This window comes from Cucurbita pepo, chromosome 14 (genome assembly GCF_057944985.1).
Source record: "Cucurbita pepo subsp. pepo isolate OVF chromosome 14, ASM5794498v1, whole genome shotgun sequence".
Lineage (NCBI taxonomy): Eukaryota > Viridiplantae > Streptophyta > Magnoliopsida > Cucurbitales > Cucurbitaceae > Cucurbita > Cucurbita pepo.
This window is the reverse complement of record NC_141811.1, coordinates 4,315,783-4,333,440: the sequence shown is the minus strand read 5'-3', so window position 1 is coordinate 4,333,440 and position 17,658 is coordinate 4,315,783. Positions and strand designations below refer to the sequence as shown.

Below are 17,658 nucleotides of genomic sequence, written 5' to 3'. Positions count from 1 at the left end.
ATAAAAAATAAAAATAAAAAAAGAGAACGTGGTTAAGGACAGTCCAAAGGGAAAGGGCGTCTGATGATATTCTCCCTTTATTTATTTATTTATTTATTTATTTATTTATTTATTTCCCCTCAGAAATTGTAGGTAGAGAGACAAGTACACACTAGAGAGAGAAAATTACACGTTGGAAACACCCGTGTTGGTCTATGAACATAGTTTTCATGTAACGTCACCAACTAAGCCACCAGAAACCGAATATGAGTACTAAGACATAACACACTGAAAAGACCCACATCAGTCTGTGAACATAGTTTTCGTTCTTAAAAGCAAGAAGTAACATGATCATGGTGCACGGAATGTTGGAGTCATCAGGAACCAAATCTGAATCCCGAACACCAACGACGATTTATACACATAGCGACATCACTATTATAACCAATGATGTAGTAAGACCGCCCGAACCAAGATTACGAGAGAAGAGGCAATAATTGACATGATATGGAATTTTTTTGTAATTAAAAAGTAATTTTCAATCTGCCAAAATAATAAAGAAAAAAATAATTTTAATGGCTGGAGTGAATTATTATTATTTTAATTATTTTATTTGGCTATAAATAGGAGTAGGTTTTAAATTGTTTTATATAAATGCCTTTTATCTAACGCTTCATATTCCATCCAATTTTGAGGTTAACATCTCACCAAACATAATATCCCGTCGTGTTTTTCAACGCTCGACTCAAGATTTAGATCAGGATTTGAAATATGAATTTGATACTTGCATGTCCCGACATTCCCTTATGACATGACTAACTATCTCTGCATAAACGAACACGGGTATTTTTAGTACGTTTTATCCTCACTCACATGTTTCATAGAAATTTTGTCGGGAGGTTACTCGATAGAGAATTATAATGATTAAGTCACTCGTATTATTGAACGGGGAGGTTTGATTATTGTTTACGCATTGTTCTATCGCTCTCGAAAGGGGGCAAGAATGTGGAAATGTTGGGTATGTCATAAGAAAAGTGTTGTTGGTGTAGTGAGTTTGGTTGATATGTCTTAAGTTAAAAGCAAAGGGATATTATTGTGTTGTTTGTTGATGGAATATTTGAACATGCCTTTGTCCTTTTGGATTTTAATATTCATAGCCATTCACTTGGATTTTTATCGAACTTATATATGGACACGGGATTGATGTCCCTATTATATAGTTGACTCATGGGTCGATTTTCAATAACCGTGTTCGAACTAGCACTGAAGATCGATGACATTCTGAGACTTGAGAATCAAAGTAAAAAAGAAGATATATAACAGTGGATTTGAAGGATCTTGACGTAGAGACAAGGTCGAACTGTAGAACAGATATCAGTTTCTGAAAGAGTTATGTTCGGTTGGTATATATTATATATATAAATGAATGGCTTAGATTCTTCGTAATTATTTGGTCAAATTTGGTGCCATTTTCTTATTCAAACTCATTTCGTATCCTTTCAATTATTGTATTTTGGTTGGACAGTTTTTAATAATGCCTCATTTTTTGTGTCGAGAAATGTTCTAAACCCTAAACCCTAAAAATTTTAAACACATGTTCCTTATAACGTTATTTCAGCAACGTAAAGAAAAAAGTTGCGTAGTTTGAAAGATAGCATGACCGACAAAAAAATTATGCAGAATTTGTGAAGAGGCGTGTTTCCCAATTGCATCCCTTAGGAGTTTGTGATGTCGAAGTTCATCGAACATTCTCATCACGTCGAGTCATATGGTAGATATTTAAGATAATATTGTCATTTTTGGACTCCCCTTCAAAGAACTGTGTCTGTTAGGGAGAGGTTTTCGTATCGTTCCAACCAATATAGAATCTCATTGTGATGTCCACATTGGTTAAGGGGGAGAACAAACCACCATTTATAAGAAGGGCGTGGAAACCTTCCCTTAGCAGACGCGTTTTAAACCCTTGAGGGTTTGCCCGAAAGGGAAAGCTCAAAGAGGACAATATCTGCTAGCGGTGGATCTGGGTCGTTACACTTACAATCCACTCCCTTTGAGGACAATATCTGCTAGCAGTGGATCTGGGTCGTTACACTTACAATCCACTCCCTTTGAGGACAATATCTGCTAGCGGTGGATCTGGGTCGTTACACTTACAATCCACTCCCTTTGAGGACAATATCTGCTAGCAGTGGATCTGGGCCGTTACACTTACAATCTACTCCCTTTGAGGACAATATCTACTAGCGGTGGATCTAGGCCGTTACACTTACAATTCACTCTCTTGGAGGCTTAGCGTTCTCGGTAGCACTCGTTTTTTTATCGAATGGAGGAGAGATTTTTAAAAGAGGGAATGGGATATGGTTGGTGATGATCCTGTGGAGTGGGAAAAACAAAGAGAGAAAAAGCTGCGAAGAGTTAGGTTTGACCATATTTAACGAATGGGCAATAAGGGCAGTGTTTGGGAGTGGGCTCCACTAACCCCCAACTCAGATTGACAGGGATTGATTTGATCCCATTTTTTATTATTATTTTATTTATTTAAGAGAGAGAAAGAGAGAAAAATGAGGAGAGAGAATGAAGGGGCGTGTTTGGCTGGGGGTTTTCCCCCAGCCTTCCATGTTTTATCACGTGATCCCTTCCCCCTTTTCCCTTTCTACCCCTCTTATTCCCAACCAATTTTCAAACCCTAATTCTACTTTAATTATCCTCTTTTTAAAATAATATTATAAAAATATAAATAAATGTAACCGATAAGATAAGGAATCACTAGACTAAGATTTGGATTACCTTGTTGATCGAATATCTCAAGGCAAGAACATTGTTTGAGATTCGAATCACTTCACAAGTAAGATCGATCATGTCAAGCTTGAATGATTCTACATGCAACCTAAACTACATAGAATTGCAAATAAACTTAACTATTGACTAAAGAAAAGCACAAATGCTCCTTTTATATATATTTTCTAAGTCGGCTTACAAATACAACATAAATGGTTTTATATAGCCTCAACAATGAAACTATTAAAGATATTCTAAGAGTTGTAACATTCATACTTTTATGACTATAATTAGCCATGTAAATGTAAATAAAATATCTTTAAATACAATGACTCTAAATTACTCTAAATTGTAACCCACCCAAAATTTATAACAACCAAACTTCGTTCTTCTTCAATGTGGCATGAATTGAAATAATTTTGACAACTTTTTCTTCACATATTCATTGAAGTATATTGTATGATTGATGTCTTTTGGTTCATATCAGTAACCATCCAAGTCTCCCACTAACAGATATTGTCTTTTTTGAACTCTTATTTTCAACCAATGTTTCGTTCTACTCTCCAACCAATATGAAGTGTCTCAATAAATAGGCTGGATTTCAGAAAAAAAAAAAAAATCTATAACTTTAATGAATCGTGAAATATATGTTGAATAAATGAGAATATGATAAATTTGCGAATTTCGAAAAATGGGAGTGATATAAATTTTTTTTATTTTTTTTGTTAAATTCAGAACTTATGTGTCGGGATGGTTATAAGTTGTTCCAGCATGTTTTTTCTTGTCACGTGCATCTTAAGAAAATTCAAAATTTATAATTTGAAATTGTTAAAATAAATTTGGTAATGGACAAAAATGAGTCAAAATGTTTTTCACTTTTTGGAAAATTTTCAAACACATGCCTTTTCTTTGACACCTGATGATTGTGATGTAAGCCTGGATAAATTTTAGATGGAAATGACTGTTATGCCCTTATTCATTAAATACAAACATTTTCATTAGTAAATTTCTATTTGGGGTGTTTATGTCATTGGCAATATAAATATTTTTTTGAAGCCCATTTATTTTTCAAGGCCCATTTAGCTTTTCATGGCCCATTAAGGCCCATTTTAGAAATATATGAAAACCTTTTCTCGAACCGACACGTTTTAAAATTTTGAAGGAGGACAATATCTGCTAAGGGTAAGCTTGAGCTATTACTAATAGTATCAAGAGCCCATTTATTTTTTTAAGGCCCATTTAGCTTTTCAGGGCCTATTTACCTTTTTAAGGCCCATTTTAGAATAGATGAAAACCTTTTCTCGAACCGACGCGTTTTAAAACTGTGAAGGAGAACAATATCTAAGGGTGGGCTTGAGCTATTACTAATAGTATCAGAGCCAATCATCAAATGGTACGAGACACTGGTTGGAGTAGGGCTAGACCAATAATATCTATTAGCCGGTGGGCCCACCCCTTGCCCTTGCCCTTGCCCTTGCCCTTGCCCTTGCCCTTGCCCTTGCCCGCCTTGACAAATTTCAAATTGCGTTGAGGAGGTACAAATTTCAAAATTTTAAAAAGAAAACCCTAACGGTCGACAAGACATCGAGTAACGCAGAATTTTGGATCTCTTTTACTTAACCAGAATCATCATCGCTCTCTGTTTCTCTGCAACTTCTTTTTCGTTCTCTTTATACTCTCATTATTTACTTCTTCTGATCCATTAATTACATTGCCATTTCTGGTTATCGATTCCTTGTTGCCCTGTTCTTGTCTCCTGAACAGTTCGGCTACGATGCAAGATCAAGATTGCTGTTCTAGCCCCGGTGAAGGTAAACTCTGTTCGATGCTTTTGTGTGCGATGCTTTTGAGTTTGGAATAGTGTAATTGATTGAAAATTTATGGTGGATTACGGTTGAAGTGATGATTAAGAACCCTAATTTCATTCTGTTGTGTTGTGTTGTGTTCTTCTGAATTTACAGCGCAATTCATTCCGGAATTTACCTTGATTTCTCCTGATATTGCAATGGATAACTACTGTGATTCGCCAGAACTCTTCGATATCAAGTGTTCTAAGTCTATGGAGCTTTCCTTTGAAAATAGCTTTTCTGGAATTGAGGTTAATTACAAACAGAGGACTCCATCTGTTAGATTTTCCCAGTTGTGTGAAACCTATGATCCAGAACTGTCTCCAGAATCTTCCTTTGAGTTGGCTACTCCTCCAGCTACCAGTTCTACACAATCTGAAGAGCTTCTTCAAGCTGTAAGTGTCAATGCAGGTTCCTCTAATGATGCTGTGAGTTTGGATGGGATAAACTATGTGGAAGACAATTGGTTCAAGGGTGGTGATACCATTAGATCTGATGAAATTGAACATCCTTTATATCAAACAGCTCGTTTTGGGAACTTTTTTTACAGCTTCTCGTTATTGGAACCTGGGGATTATGTTGTTGATCTTCATTTTGCTGAAATTGTGTTTACCAATGGCCCTCCTGGTATGAGGATGTTTGATGTTTATTTGCAAGATCAGAAGGTAAGAGCCTTTTCCCAATCACCTAAATGATATCACATTAATTTTATGTTCCTAATCTTAAGAAATTTCGATAGATATGTGTTGGTTTGGTTGTAGGTCGTTTCTGGCTTGGACATATACGCTCGTGTTGGTGGGAATAAGCCTCTCATTGTATCTGACCTCAAAACTTCTGTAGATGTAAAAGATTTAACCATTAGATTTGAAGGATTGATGGGCCGGCCAATTGTTTGTGGTATCTCTGTGAGGAAAGATCTTCCTTCAAGTGAGTTAACTAAGCATTTTACTTCAGTTGGTTCATTTGTTCAAATTTTATGATAATGGACAATTTTCATGTCAGTTGTTAAAGAAGTTGAGCTGCTCGAAGATGTGGGATCCTCTCGACTAGAACACTCAGAGATTTCCAAAGTGAACATTCTTATAAACTTGATTGTGTTCTTATAAACTTGTTGTGGGCATTCTATAAGACTATTGCATTGTGATGTATTGTAGGATAGTAGTGAGTTGATAGTAAAAGAGAATGAGCTGATGAAGAATGAGCTAGCAGCAGCAAGGAAACAAATGGAGGAACTTAGAAAGGAAAACAATCAGAAGAGTAAGGAATGTGAAGAAGCTTGGAAGTCTCTAAATGAGCTACAAAATGAGCTCATGCGCAAGTCAATGCATGTTGGATCTCTTGGTAATAGACACTGTCTTTTGTAGCTTCTAGCTACTTTACTATTTGTTAGCTGACCTTTTGATGTCTTTTTTCCCTTGATTTCTTTGCAGCCTTTGCCGTTGAGGGACAGGTGAAAGAAAAGAGCAAATGGTTTTCCTCATTGTGGGATCTTACCAGAAAAGTAAAGGTATGCAGTAGAGTATATCGACGTGAAAATTAAGAATGTGAGATCCCACATCGGTTAGAGAGGAGAACGAAACATTTCTCATAAGGGTGTGGAAATCTCTCCCTAGTATACATGTTTTAAAACCGTGAGACTCCCGATGATATGTTACAGGCCAAAGTAAACAATATCTGCTAGTGGTGTGCTAGCGAGGACGCTGGACTCCTAAGGAGGTGGATTTGTGAGATCTCACATCGGTTGGAGAGGAGAACGAAACATTCCTGATAAGAGTGTGGAAACCTCTCCCTAATAAATACGTTTTAAAACCGTGAGGCTGATGACGATACGTGACGGGCCAAAGTGGACAATATCTACTAGCAATGGGTTTAGGCGGTTAGAAAGAATGAGTCATTAAGAGTTTCATCCTGTCTGTCAGATTATGAAAATGGAAAACATCAAATTGTCGGAGGAGGCGCTTGCATTCAAGAGCTGCTTTGTGGATATGAACGAAATGATGACATCCCAAATTCAGACAGCATGTAAGCTAGCATGCCTTAACGTTAATTCTAGGAACACATTGCTAATTAGCTATCTGAGTCTACTGGGTTTACTGGGTCTCTCCTCTGCCTTTGAATCTTTGATAGTTAAGCAGCAATTAGAATTTCAAGAAAATCTGAAGACCAAATTTGTTGAAGGAGCTAAGGAACGGAAAGAACTCTACAATAAGATGTTGGAGTTGAAAGGTCAGCTAGCTTTACTGCAGTGTTCTTGTTTCAAACGACATGATCCACTTAGTGATGTTATACTCTTCATTGCAGGAAACATTAGGGTCTTCTGTCGGTGTAGGCCCTTAAATACAGAAGAGATTGCCTCTGGAGCTCCTATGGTTGTTGATTTTGAGTCAGCTAAAGATGGTGAGCTGATTGTTAAGTCAAATGGAGCTCCCAAAAGGGTCTTTAAATTCGATGCAGTATTTGGTCCTCAAGCAAATCAAGGTAATTTGGAAACGTTTAGCAGTGTATTAGTGATGTATGATAGCATATTGATCATTCGTGTGCCTGCATTTGTAGGTGATGTCTTTGAAGACACTGCCCCATTTGCTGCTTCAGTTCTAGACGGCTACAACGTTTGCATATTTGCATATGGCCAAACGGGGACTGGAAAAACCTTTACAATGGAGGGTACTGAAGGAGCTCGTGGAGTCAATTATAGGATTCTTGAGGAGTTGTTTCGTTTAACGAAGGAGCGGCAAAAGCTAAACCGATATAAAGTATCTGTTAGTGTCTTGGAAGTGTATAATGAGCAAATAAGGGACTTGTTAGTGTCAGGATCTCAGTCAGGGAACGGTGTAAAACGGTAAGTGTATGCAGAATTTGATGTTAGTTCGTTCCATAGTGAAAGTTCTCACTTTTGTTAAGAATTTCAGGCTTGAAGTAAGGCAAATCAGTGAAGGAATACATCATGTTCCTGGCATGGTGGAGGCTCCTGTTGACAACATGAGTGAAGTTTGGGAAGTTCTACAAACTGGCAGTAATGCAAGAGCTGTTGGTTCAACCAATTGTAATGAGCACAGCAGCCGATCTCACTGGTCTGTCTATATTTCTTTTACGTTTGGTTTACTTAGGAAAAGGATGTGATCATGCTCGATATTAATGTTGGAATACCTGAAGTGATCAATATAAACCCTTAGTCAATATTCCTTATTGCATTGTCTCTCTCCGGTTCTTTATATTCAGCTAGATCGAGTGTGTGCGTTGTTTCCGATCCTAACAATTAAGAGGTGATTTTGGTTGTTTCTTAACATACAGCATACATTGTGTAATGGTGAAAGGGGAGAATTTGCTGAGTGGGGAGTGCACCAGCAGCAAACTCTGGCTGGTGGACTTGGCAGGGAGCGAGCGGATAGCTAAAGTAGAAGTACAGGGAGAACGTCTCAAGGAAACACAAAACATTAACAGATCACTTTCTGCACTTGGGGATGTCATAGCTGCTCTTGGGACAAAAAGTCCACACGTTCCTTTCAGGTAACAACTCAAGCCCACCGCGAGTAGATATTGTCCTCTTTGAGTTTTCCCTTTCGAATTTCTCGATTTTTAGAACGTGTTTGTTAGAGAGAAGGTTTCCACACCCTTATAAATAATGCTCCGATGTGGGATCTCACATGTTTTGTCTCGTGACTTCCTTTGTTCTTGATTGTTGGCAGGAACTCTAAGCTCACTCACTTGCTTCAAGATTCACTAGGTAGTAGTATACCTTCTGTTCTAGATTACATATGCAATGTTTATGTGTTTCTTTACTGATAGATGGAGGAATTCATGTGGTTAGGAGGAGATTCAAAGACACTAATGTTCGTACAGATCAGTCCAAACGAAAATGACTTGAATGAAACTCTTTGTTCATTGAACTTCGCAAGCAGAGTTAAGGGAATTGAGCTGGGTCCTGCAAAGAGACAGCTTGATATGTCTGAGTTCCTTAAATGCAAGCAAATGGCACAAGCTTCAAAGCAGGATATGAAGAGTAAAGAACTACAAATGAGGAAAATGGAAGAAACAATTCATGGGTTTGAGTTGAAAATGAAGGAAAAAGAGCAGAAAAACAAGAATCTACAAGACAAGGTGAAAGAACTTGAAGCCCAGCTTCTTGTTGAAAGGAAGCTACAGCAGCAGCAGCAGCATATAAAGGTTACTCGCCCACTGACTGAGAACAATGGCTTCAAACCATCATTCTACCCTTTTCCGGGTGGCATGAGTGATGGAACAGAGAAGGAGAACAATCCAGGGATGGCTGAACTATCTTTTGTGCCAATGAAGAGGACAGGAAGAGCCTCGATTTGCACGATGGGTCGACGTGTACCGATGGTGCTCGAACCGAGGAGAAACTCCCTAATGCCTCTACCAAGCATGCCAAGCTCAGCTCATCTCCCATCAGCAATGTTGATAGAGGAAGATGAGAGCAACTGCGAGAGTCCTAAAGAGATAAAGAGTGTGAGAGGAGGAAGCGTTCAGAAGAAGAAGATGCAAATGAAACGAGGGGGTATCAATGTGGGGATGGAGAAGGTGAGGGTGTCCATTGGAAGCCGAGGAAGGATGGCGGCAGCACACGCACACAGGGTGCTGCTAGGCAATGGTAGGAGAGCAGCTAATGACACTCAAAGTAAGAGGGAAAAGGAGAGAGGTTGGAACATGGGAACAATAGTAGGGAGAAACTCAAAGTAAGAGGGATTCTTGTTTGTTTTGTATGTGTGTCAATATTCATTATGATGATGATGGTATCATCCAAACTTGATTAGTTCATGGTCTTGTGTGTTCGTTAGAAAACTCGACAGTCCTATGTAATTCGAAGAGTGTAAAATGTAGTTGTAACAGTTCAAGCTCATCACAAATAAATATTGTCCACTTTAGCCCGTTACGTATCGCCGTCAGTCTCAAAGTTTTGAAATGCATCTACTAGGGAGAAATTTTCACACCCTTACAAGAAATGCTTCATTTCCCTCTCCACCCGATGTGGGATCTCACTATCCACCCCCTTCGATACCATTTGTAACAGTACAAGCCCACCGCTCGCAGATATCGTCTATTTTGGCCCATTACGTACCGCAATCATGCTCATAGTTTAAAACACGTCCACTAAGGAGAGGGATCTCACCATCCACCCTCTTTGGGGGCTCAGCGTCCTTATGGCACAACATCTAGTATTGGGCTTTGATACCATTTGTAACAGCACAAGCCCACCGCTAGCAGATATCATCCATTTTGATCCGTTACGTATCGCTGTCATGCTCATAGTTTAAAACGCGTCCACTAGGAAGAGGTTTCTACACTCTTATAAGAATTCATTTCCCTCTTCAACCAATGTGAGATCTCACCGTACCAATGACTTACAACAAAAAAATTTGGATCACCACACGTTTTAGGTCACCGTCACACTATTTCAAGTTTCGATATCAGTCCGAGATTTTAAACGCTCACATTCCATGACTTATTTAAACTAAAATATTAAATTGAGTTTGGTTGAATCTTTCAAATTGTCAAATTATTGGAACATCTTTTAACGGCAGCCATACCCAACTCATGTCAAATAGCTAAGTGACAACGTTACCTTATAAACATTATGCTTATTTATATTAACACATTTAATATAATGTTAAAGAATATAATATATAGTTTGATTTAAATGTATTATTAACCTATGATCCAATCATTAGTCAGTTATAACCATAAATTGTTGATGGATGAGAATACATTGCATCAGCAAAAAATGTTAAAACATTATTGATACTTGGTTTTTATGCATGCACCTAATTATTCTTTTTTTTAATCTAAAAAAATGTGCATTATTTATTTTTTAAAAAATATTTATTAAGGGTTTTTAATCAATTTAAAAAAAATATATTCACCTCATATTTAACCTATTGATTAATAAGATTTTATATTCAAATAATTTAATTTTATGATTTATAATATATTATCAAATATATATTGAATAATTATTTAAATAAAATTCATGGTCCAATCAAAATTTTGTATTTTCACTCAACTTTAAATTAATTAATAAAATGATGATTTTCTTATTATTCTTCTTTTTTAAAGAAAATATTGATAATCCAACCAAACATGTTTAAATAATATTAAGAAATTAAGTTTAAAAAATAAAAGGAATTTTTTCATCATATTATTCCTTCAATTTTATTTTAATCAAATACTTTGGTAATAAAAGCCATATTTTCTTGTCTTTATTGGTCATTTTTTAATATTTTTTATTTTTGTATATATACAACAAGTAGTAAGCTTATTTATATAGAGCCGCCTTATCTTTTTATTTTTTAAAATATTATTTATTTCTTTTTCGATTTACATTTTTGTCCTTTTTATTCCGAAATGAATTGTAATGGGAAATTAGAAAATTATTTTGTAATACTCCAAACCCACCGCTACCAGATATTGTCGGGTTTAAAATGCGTCTGTTAGGAAGAGATTTCCACACATTTATAAGGAATGTTTTGTTCTCCTCTCCAACCGACGTGAGATCTCACAATCTACCCCTTGAGGGCTTAGCGTCCTCGCTGACACGTCACCATATCGAATTCTGATACTATTTGTAACAACCCAAGTCCACCGCTAGCAATGACTCTGAGCTCTAGCGGGGTGGATTGTGAGATCTCACATCTGTTGGAGAATATAATGAAACATTTCTTATCAAGGTACTCTCCCTAATACTGTGTTTTAAAATCGTGAGGCTGATGACGTACGTAATAGGCCAAAGCAGATAATATCTACTAGCAGTGGGCTTAAATTGTTACACAAACACTAAACAGTGTGCCAGCGAAGACGTTGACCCGTAAGGAAAGTGGATTGTGAGATCTCATGTTGGCTCGAGAGGGGAACAAACATTTAAGGGGGTAGAAACCTCTCCCTAATAGACAACAACACGTAACAGACCAAAGTGGACAATATTTGTTAACGGTTGGTTAGCTTAAGCGGTTACATATTTAATTATAAAAAATAAATTTAATTGAATTTAAGGTTAGAAGAGGCAATTAAAGAGCATAATGATACAAATAAAGATTGAAATTAAAAAATTAATTTTCATATTATAAATAATTTGTTTATTTATTTAATTAAATTGACTTATTAGATGGAGCTGCTAATTGGGTGGGAGTCAGGGACACGAACAAAACACATGTCAAACCTCTAATGTTTTAGATTTACTTTAAAATAATAATAAAATACGTATTTATCACACCCAGCCTGGTGGCACGTGACCTTGCCATGTGACTTTTTTATTTATTTATTTTTTTTCTAATAACAACTTGGAATTAATTCATAATTAAAGTTGTAAATATAAATAAAAAAGGTTCCATGAGCTTAATAGAGACAAATATTTTATTTTAATTATTGCCATATTAATAGCTTCAATTAATAATTAAAAGTAGGTTCAAGAAATGATTCATAAATTATTTCCTTAATTAATTTTATTATCTATTTTTGAGTTATAACACACTCCACCTATATCATTATAAGTCACAATTTATATATATTATTTAAAATTATTTTATTAATAGATAATTTTTATTTTTTAATATTATTTATATTAAAAAATAGTATAAAATATTTTTATAAATTCAATAATATTTTATAAACAGAGAATATAATATATTATTCTCCACAATTTTTAAAAACTTAAAATTCAATATTTTTATTTATTTCAGTATATATATATACATATAGGCGGGGTTGGGGGTGGATAGGGAATATAAACTTCGTCCCGATCCAGTTTAACTAACAAAAAAAAAAAAAAAAAATCCATGCTCTCCCTCATTCTCCATTTAAACTAGTATTTTCCAACGGGTCTACAAACCACGATTAAGAAAAGATAACATTTCGATTTATACGAATTTTTTTAAAGTAAAATATATATATATATATTAAATTTTTATATAAAAAAATTAATTTAACAGGTATATAATATTATCTATTTCAAGCGTAAAAAAAAATTATATATATATAATCTTAAAATTTAGAAATATATTAATGAAATTTCAAACTAATAATTTATAAATTTAAACTTGGACTTTTTTAATCTTATTTTCATAATTTATAATTATTTTCATTGAATTGAATTTAAATAAAGAAAATTGAGAAATATATTAGTGTTGCAACATACATAACTGGGTTTGAGGGAAAATAATATATAATTAATTAAAATAAATAGAATCGTGAGGCCAACTAATTGAATTATGGAAGTGGAGGAAGGCGGCAATGTAGGGCCGGTGTTGACCACGTGGCAGACAGCATTCTGTTCATTTCCACGTGGGCCCTTATCAATGGGCCGTGTTGGCCCATCACATGGCCCCATTACTTGTTTTCCATTTTTCATCCCATTATTTTTATTATTTTAATTAATACTTTATTTTAATCTCCAAGTAAGATACAGACATTAGATTTATATTTTTAATTTTTAATTTTAATTTTAATTATTTTATTTTGTTTTTGTTTTATGTTTTTTAATTATTCTATTTTGGAGCCAAATTGGAAGGCTACCCTTAAATTTTTAAGAATATATATATATTTTTTTATCTTTTAAAGTTAATGGTATTAATAATAAAAATAATTTTGAATTCTTAAAATAAAATTAAGGATATTAATTAAAATTCATATAATCCGAATTGAAAAGGGCCGGGCGGCGGGCGGACCGGCCGACTCGTAGAAATTATCCCAAAATAATAAAAAATAATAGTAATATTTAAGTTAATATTTAATTAAATATCACACACTCCAATACGCAGCTTATTGTCATTAAAAGCCATTGTCAGGTTCCTTCAATTCTTCCCAACCCCCTCACCCATTCTTCGTAGTTTCTTTTTTTTTTTTTTTTTCAGAAAAAAAAATTATTTTAATTTTATCTAGACACGAGAATGAAACATTATTGATAAGGGCGTGAAAATCTCTCTTTAACAGACCAATTTTCAAAATCTCAAGGTAAAGGTGGAATGAAAAGTCCAAAAATGATAATATTGGCTAGCAGTGGTTTGAGCTGTTACAAATGGTATCAAGTCCAACACCAACTAATGTGTTAATGAGTGGGTTGAGCCTTGAAGGGGATGGACACGAGGCGGTGTGCCAACAAGGATGTTAGGCTCGAAAGAGGAATAGATCGGGGGTCCCACATCAATTGGAGAAGGGAATGAGTGTTAGCTAGGACACTGGGCCTTGAAGAGGAGTGGATCATGAGATCCCACACATTAGTTCCTGAAGAGGAGTGGATCGTGAGATCCCACACATTAGTTCCTGAAGAGGAGTGGATCGTGAGATCCCACACATTAGTTCCTGAAGAGGAGTGGATCGTGAGATCCCACACATTAGTTCCTGAAGAGGAGTGGATCGTGAGATCCCACACATTAGTTCCTAAAGAGAAGTGGATTGCGAGATCCCACATTAGGGTTGGAGAGTAGAACGAAAAACCTTGAGGGGAACTTGAGAGGAAAGCTCAAAGACGACAACCGCTAGCTGAGACTAAGGCTATTACAATTGATATTTAGATAAATTGGGACGAAAAGGGAGATTATATTCTGTGTTCATACCTTGGATTCAGCTAAATCTCCATAAGCCTCATAAAAGACTAACTTATAATTTAATATTTAAATGAGGGAAGAAAGGTGTATGGCAGTAGAAGTCAACCAAACAATAGAAAATAACCCCTTCTCTTCTTTCCCTCTCAGTTTACAATTAGGTCAACCAAACAGAGACAGGTTCTTTAATGGCGTCACAGGCCCCACTCCTTCCACTCCTTTTCGTCTTCCTCTGTCCCCTCCCTATATATATATATACATAGGCCTTCATCACTAAGCCATTACGTTCAAAACTACTCAATTTCATTTACCATCATCAATGGAGGACGATTACTCCTTCTTCCCTCCCGATTCAGATCTCGATTTCAGCTTCACTTCCACCACCACCGATCGCACCTTCGCCTCCTCCAGCGCCCGCACCAGCCTTGCCAGGAGCAGCCTAACTCTCAGTTTTAATGAATCTCGCCTCGCCGCCGCTGCCGCCGCCGCAGCCGCTGTTAACCACCGTCCCCACCACCACTCTGACCCTCACTGGTCCGCTATCAAAGCCGCCACTGCACTCTCATCCGACGGCCATCTCCACCTCCGCCACCTGAAACTCGTCCGCCACCTCGGCACCGGCAACCTCGGCCGCGTCTTCCTCTGCCATTTGAGAGACAACGATCATGCCAGTTTCGCCCTCAAGGTCGTTGATAAGGACGCACTCAGTAACAAGAAGCTGTTGCAGGTCCAAACGGAATCCGAGATTCTCGCTTCTCTGAATCACCCTTTTCTTCCCACTCTCTACGCGCGTCTCGACGTCTCTCACTACACGTGCCTCCTTATTGACTACTGCCCCGCCGGCGACCTTCACTCTCTCCTCCGCAAACAGCCTAATTATCGCTTCTCCGTCGCGGCGGCTAGATTCTTCGCTGCCGAGGTTCTGGTGGCGCTCGAGTACCTTCACGCGCTTGGGATCGTGTACCGCGATCTCAAGCCTGAGAACGTTCTTTTGCGTGAGGATGGCCACGTCATGCTCTCTGATTTCGACTTGTGTTTTAAGTCCGAAGTGGTCCCCACTTTTCATACGTGGACTCAACCGGGACCACAGAGTACTAGCTGCTTTGGGTGGAGGACGGCGGCAGCGGAATCGCAGGAGATTGTCGGGGAGTTTGTGGCGGAGCCGACGACAGCGTTTTCTAAATCGTGCGTGGGGACTCATGAGTACTTAGCGCCAGAGTTGCTGACCGGCGGTGGTCACGGCAACGGCGTTGACTGGTGGGCGTTTGGGGTGTTTGTTTACGAGCTGCTACACGGAACGACGCCGTTTAAGGGAGTGAACAAAGAGGGTACATTAAGGAACATAGCATCGTCGGAGGCGGTGAAGTTCCGGGCGGCGGTGGAGGAAGAGGGGATGGCGGAGGCGAGAGATCTGGTAGAGAGGCTGCTGGTGAAGGATCCAGCGAGACGGTTGGGTTCCGGAAAAGGGGCGACGGAGATCAAACGGCATCCGTTCTTCGACGGGATAAAGTGGCCGTTGATCAGAACGTATCGGCCGCCGGAGGTGTATGGGCTGATGAGAAAAGCCAGATCCCGCGTGAGCCACGTGACTGGAGTCAGCCACCGCATGCGGCGGCGGGGATGGTGGAACTGGAGGAAGCTCAGCAATGGTTTATTTAAAAATGGAAATGCCAGTAAATCTCATACCAATAACAATTATTATAGTTATAGCTCAAAATATTAGACGGATTAAAATCAAAACTGAAAAAAAAAAAAAAAAATCAATAGTTTTTTATTTTATTTTTTTAAAATTATTTTTGTACGATTTCGTTTTAATTTTATTGTAACACTGTATATTCATACAAAAAAATAAAATTTATACTTTTTATTTATTTTATTTTATTCTATTTTATTTTAGGTTTTTTAATAATGTGGCAAAAAATAATAATATAGAATTAAAAAGGAAAATAAAATAGAAAGTAATAATAAATCAAAAATACAATCTCAGAAAATTACTCCCAACACTGAAATATGATTGGCTGCAATTTTCTCCAAAATAAATGAAAAAAAAAAAGACAAAAGGAAACAACCTCATCATATACACTACAATGTGTTTTTTCCCTAATCTTTCTTATTCTTTCTCGAAAAATACATAAATGAAACTCGGACGATGAATACTCTCGTCAATTTTGCAATTCAAATTGACGTTTTCATTTTCTTCGACTATAGTAATCGGTGCAGATTTGAGATGAAACGACTTGGTCTTTAACGTCTTCCAAGTGAACTTCGTTCTCGAAAATGGTATCGAGCACTGATATGGATCGACGTTTGGTTATAGCAAGGATGAGACGTGGAACCACTTCCATGGTCATCCTTGCAGCTCGGAATTTAGTTTCTTTGCCCATTGAGAAAAATATTTGGGACAGAAAAATGGTGAAAGAGGAGTGAGTAGAAGAGGTAGGAGATTGACACGAAAATATACGAACAATTTGGTATTTATAGAGTAGAGGTTCTTGGTTGATGGCGTTGCAAGTGGTGTTGCAAGTGAAATGAAGAGGACAATGTGCTTTAAATTGGCGAGTTGGCGTGTGGGGAATGACGAGCTTTTTTGGCTAAGCATTCGAATGTCACGTCCTATTCATATCTTATTAGTATAATATTTTGACGATTTCGTATTTTCGCGTTTCACATCGTTTTAAAAGATTTTAAATAAAGATAAACATGTCTTTAAAAAAAATTAGTTTAATGTTTTTTTTTTTTTGGTTAAAATTTTAAAATTAATTTTCAATCACTCACTAACAATATTTTGAATAAATAATTCAGAAAATGAGGAAAATTTGAATTTGAATTTGAATTTGAATTTGATTTTTGATGTATTTTTTGAAAAGTTATGAAATTTATTGGACCAACAAAAAAGTGGAGAAGAGAGTTGGCAGCGACGATACGGCACCGTATTAGAGGACAATTGTTAATTAATGGCACCTCCTTTTAACATCACATCTTTTCCTTCCTAAAGTTGTCCTTTGGCAGTGGAGGAGGGACCATTATTTATTTATTTATTTATTATTATTTTAAATTTTAAAAATGATATTGAATATTTAAAATAAAATTAGATGCTTCAATGTAATTTTCATCTTCGGCTCAGTTTAACTAATGGAGAGATGAGATCCTATAAATTGTGAAATCGCACGTGAATTGGAGAGGGGAACGAAGCATGTCTTATAAGAACGTGTAGAAACCTCTTCCTAGCAGACGCATTTTAAAATCATGAAATTGACGGCGATACATAAGTAGTCAAAACGGATAATATCTGTTAACGGTGAGTTTGAGGTGTTACAAATGGTATCATCGCCGAACATTGGGTGGTGTGATAGCGAGGACGTTGACCCTCAAGGAGATAGATTGTGAGATCCTACATTGGTTGGAGAGCCAGCGAGAACGCTGGGTGTGATAACCTAATTATGAAAAGAGTAGGTTGTGACCCTCACGTTGCGACAAGAGAAGTGGCAACCCTCAAATGGCGC

The 17,658-nt window shown here is 36.9% G+C and overlaps 2 protein-coding genes across 3 annotated transcripts; both read left to right on the top strand.

The window, feature by feature from the left end:
* The first annotated feature begins 4,326 nt into the window (after positions 1 to 4,326).
* On the top strand, positions 4,327 to 9,373 carry LOC111809787 (kinesin-like protein KIN-14Q). 2 transcript variants are annotated; one of them, XM_023696215.2, is made up of 14 exons: positions 4,327 to 4,568; positions 4,719 to 5,269; positions 5,366 to 5,531; positions 5,616 to 5,674; positions 5,759 to 5,945; positions 6,035 to 6,111; positions 6,524 to 6,626; positions 6,732 to 6,830; positions 6,906 to 7,082; positions 7,158 to 7,443; positions 7,514 to 7,675; positions 7,896 to 8,111; positions 8,291 to 8,328; positions 8,413 to 9,373. In XM_023696215.2, the coding sequence occupies exons 1-14, from the start codon at positions 4,532 to 4,534 to the stop codon at positions 9,300 to 9,302; spliced, it is 3,048 nt and encodes a 1,015-aa protein (XP_023551983.2). In that variant the 5' UTR covers positions 4,327 to 4,531; the 3' UTR covers positions 9,303 to 9,373. The 2 variants fall into 2 exon arrangements, with proteins under 2 accessions (XP_023551983.2, XP_023551982.2); XM_023696214.2 differs by having other exon boundaries at positions 4,328 to 4,568; positions 5,607 to 5,674.
* A 4,767-nt stretch (positions 9,374 to 14,140) lies between these two features.
* Positions 14,141 to 16,026, top strand: LOC111810539 (serine/threonine-protein kinase WAG1). Its single transcript, XM_087117418.1, has one exon. The coding sequence runs from the start codon at positions 14,475 to 14,477 to the stop codon at positions 15,876 to 15,878; it is 1,404 nt and encodes a 467-aa protein (XP_086973544.1). The 5' UTR covers positions 14,141 to 14,474; the 3' UTR covers positions 15,879 to 16,026.
* Positions 16,027 to 17,658: the final 1,632 nt, after the last annotated feature.

Bases quoted from the DNA above. Each gene is read 5' to 3' on its own strand.
- LOC111810539 (XM_087117418.1), top strand. From the start codon at position 14,475: ATGGAGGACGATTACTCCTTCTTCCCTCCCGATTCAGATCTCGATTTC.
- LOC111809787 (XM_023696214.2), top strand. From the start codon at position 4,532: ATGCAAGATCAAGATTGCTGTTCTAGCCCCGGTGAAG. The intron at 5,675-5,758 runs GTGAACATTCTT...GATGTATTGTAG, and splicing joins AACACTCAGAGATTTCCAAA to GATAGTAGTGAGTTGATAGT. The intron at 6,831-6,905 runs GTCAGCTAGCTT...TCTTCATTGCAG, and splicing joins TAAGATGTTGGAGTTGAAAG to GAAACATTAGGGTCTTCTGT.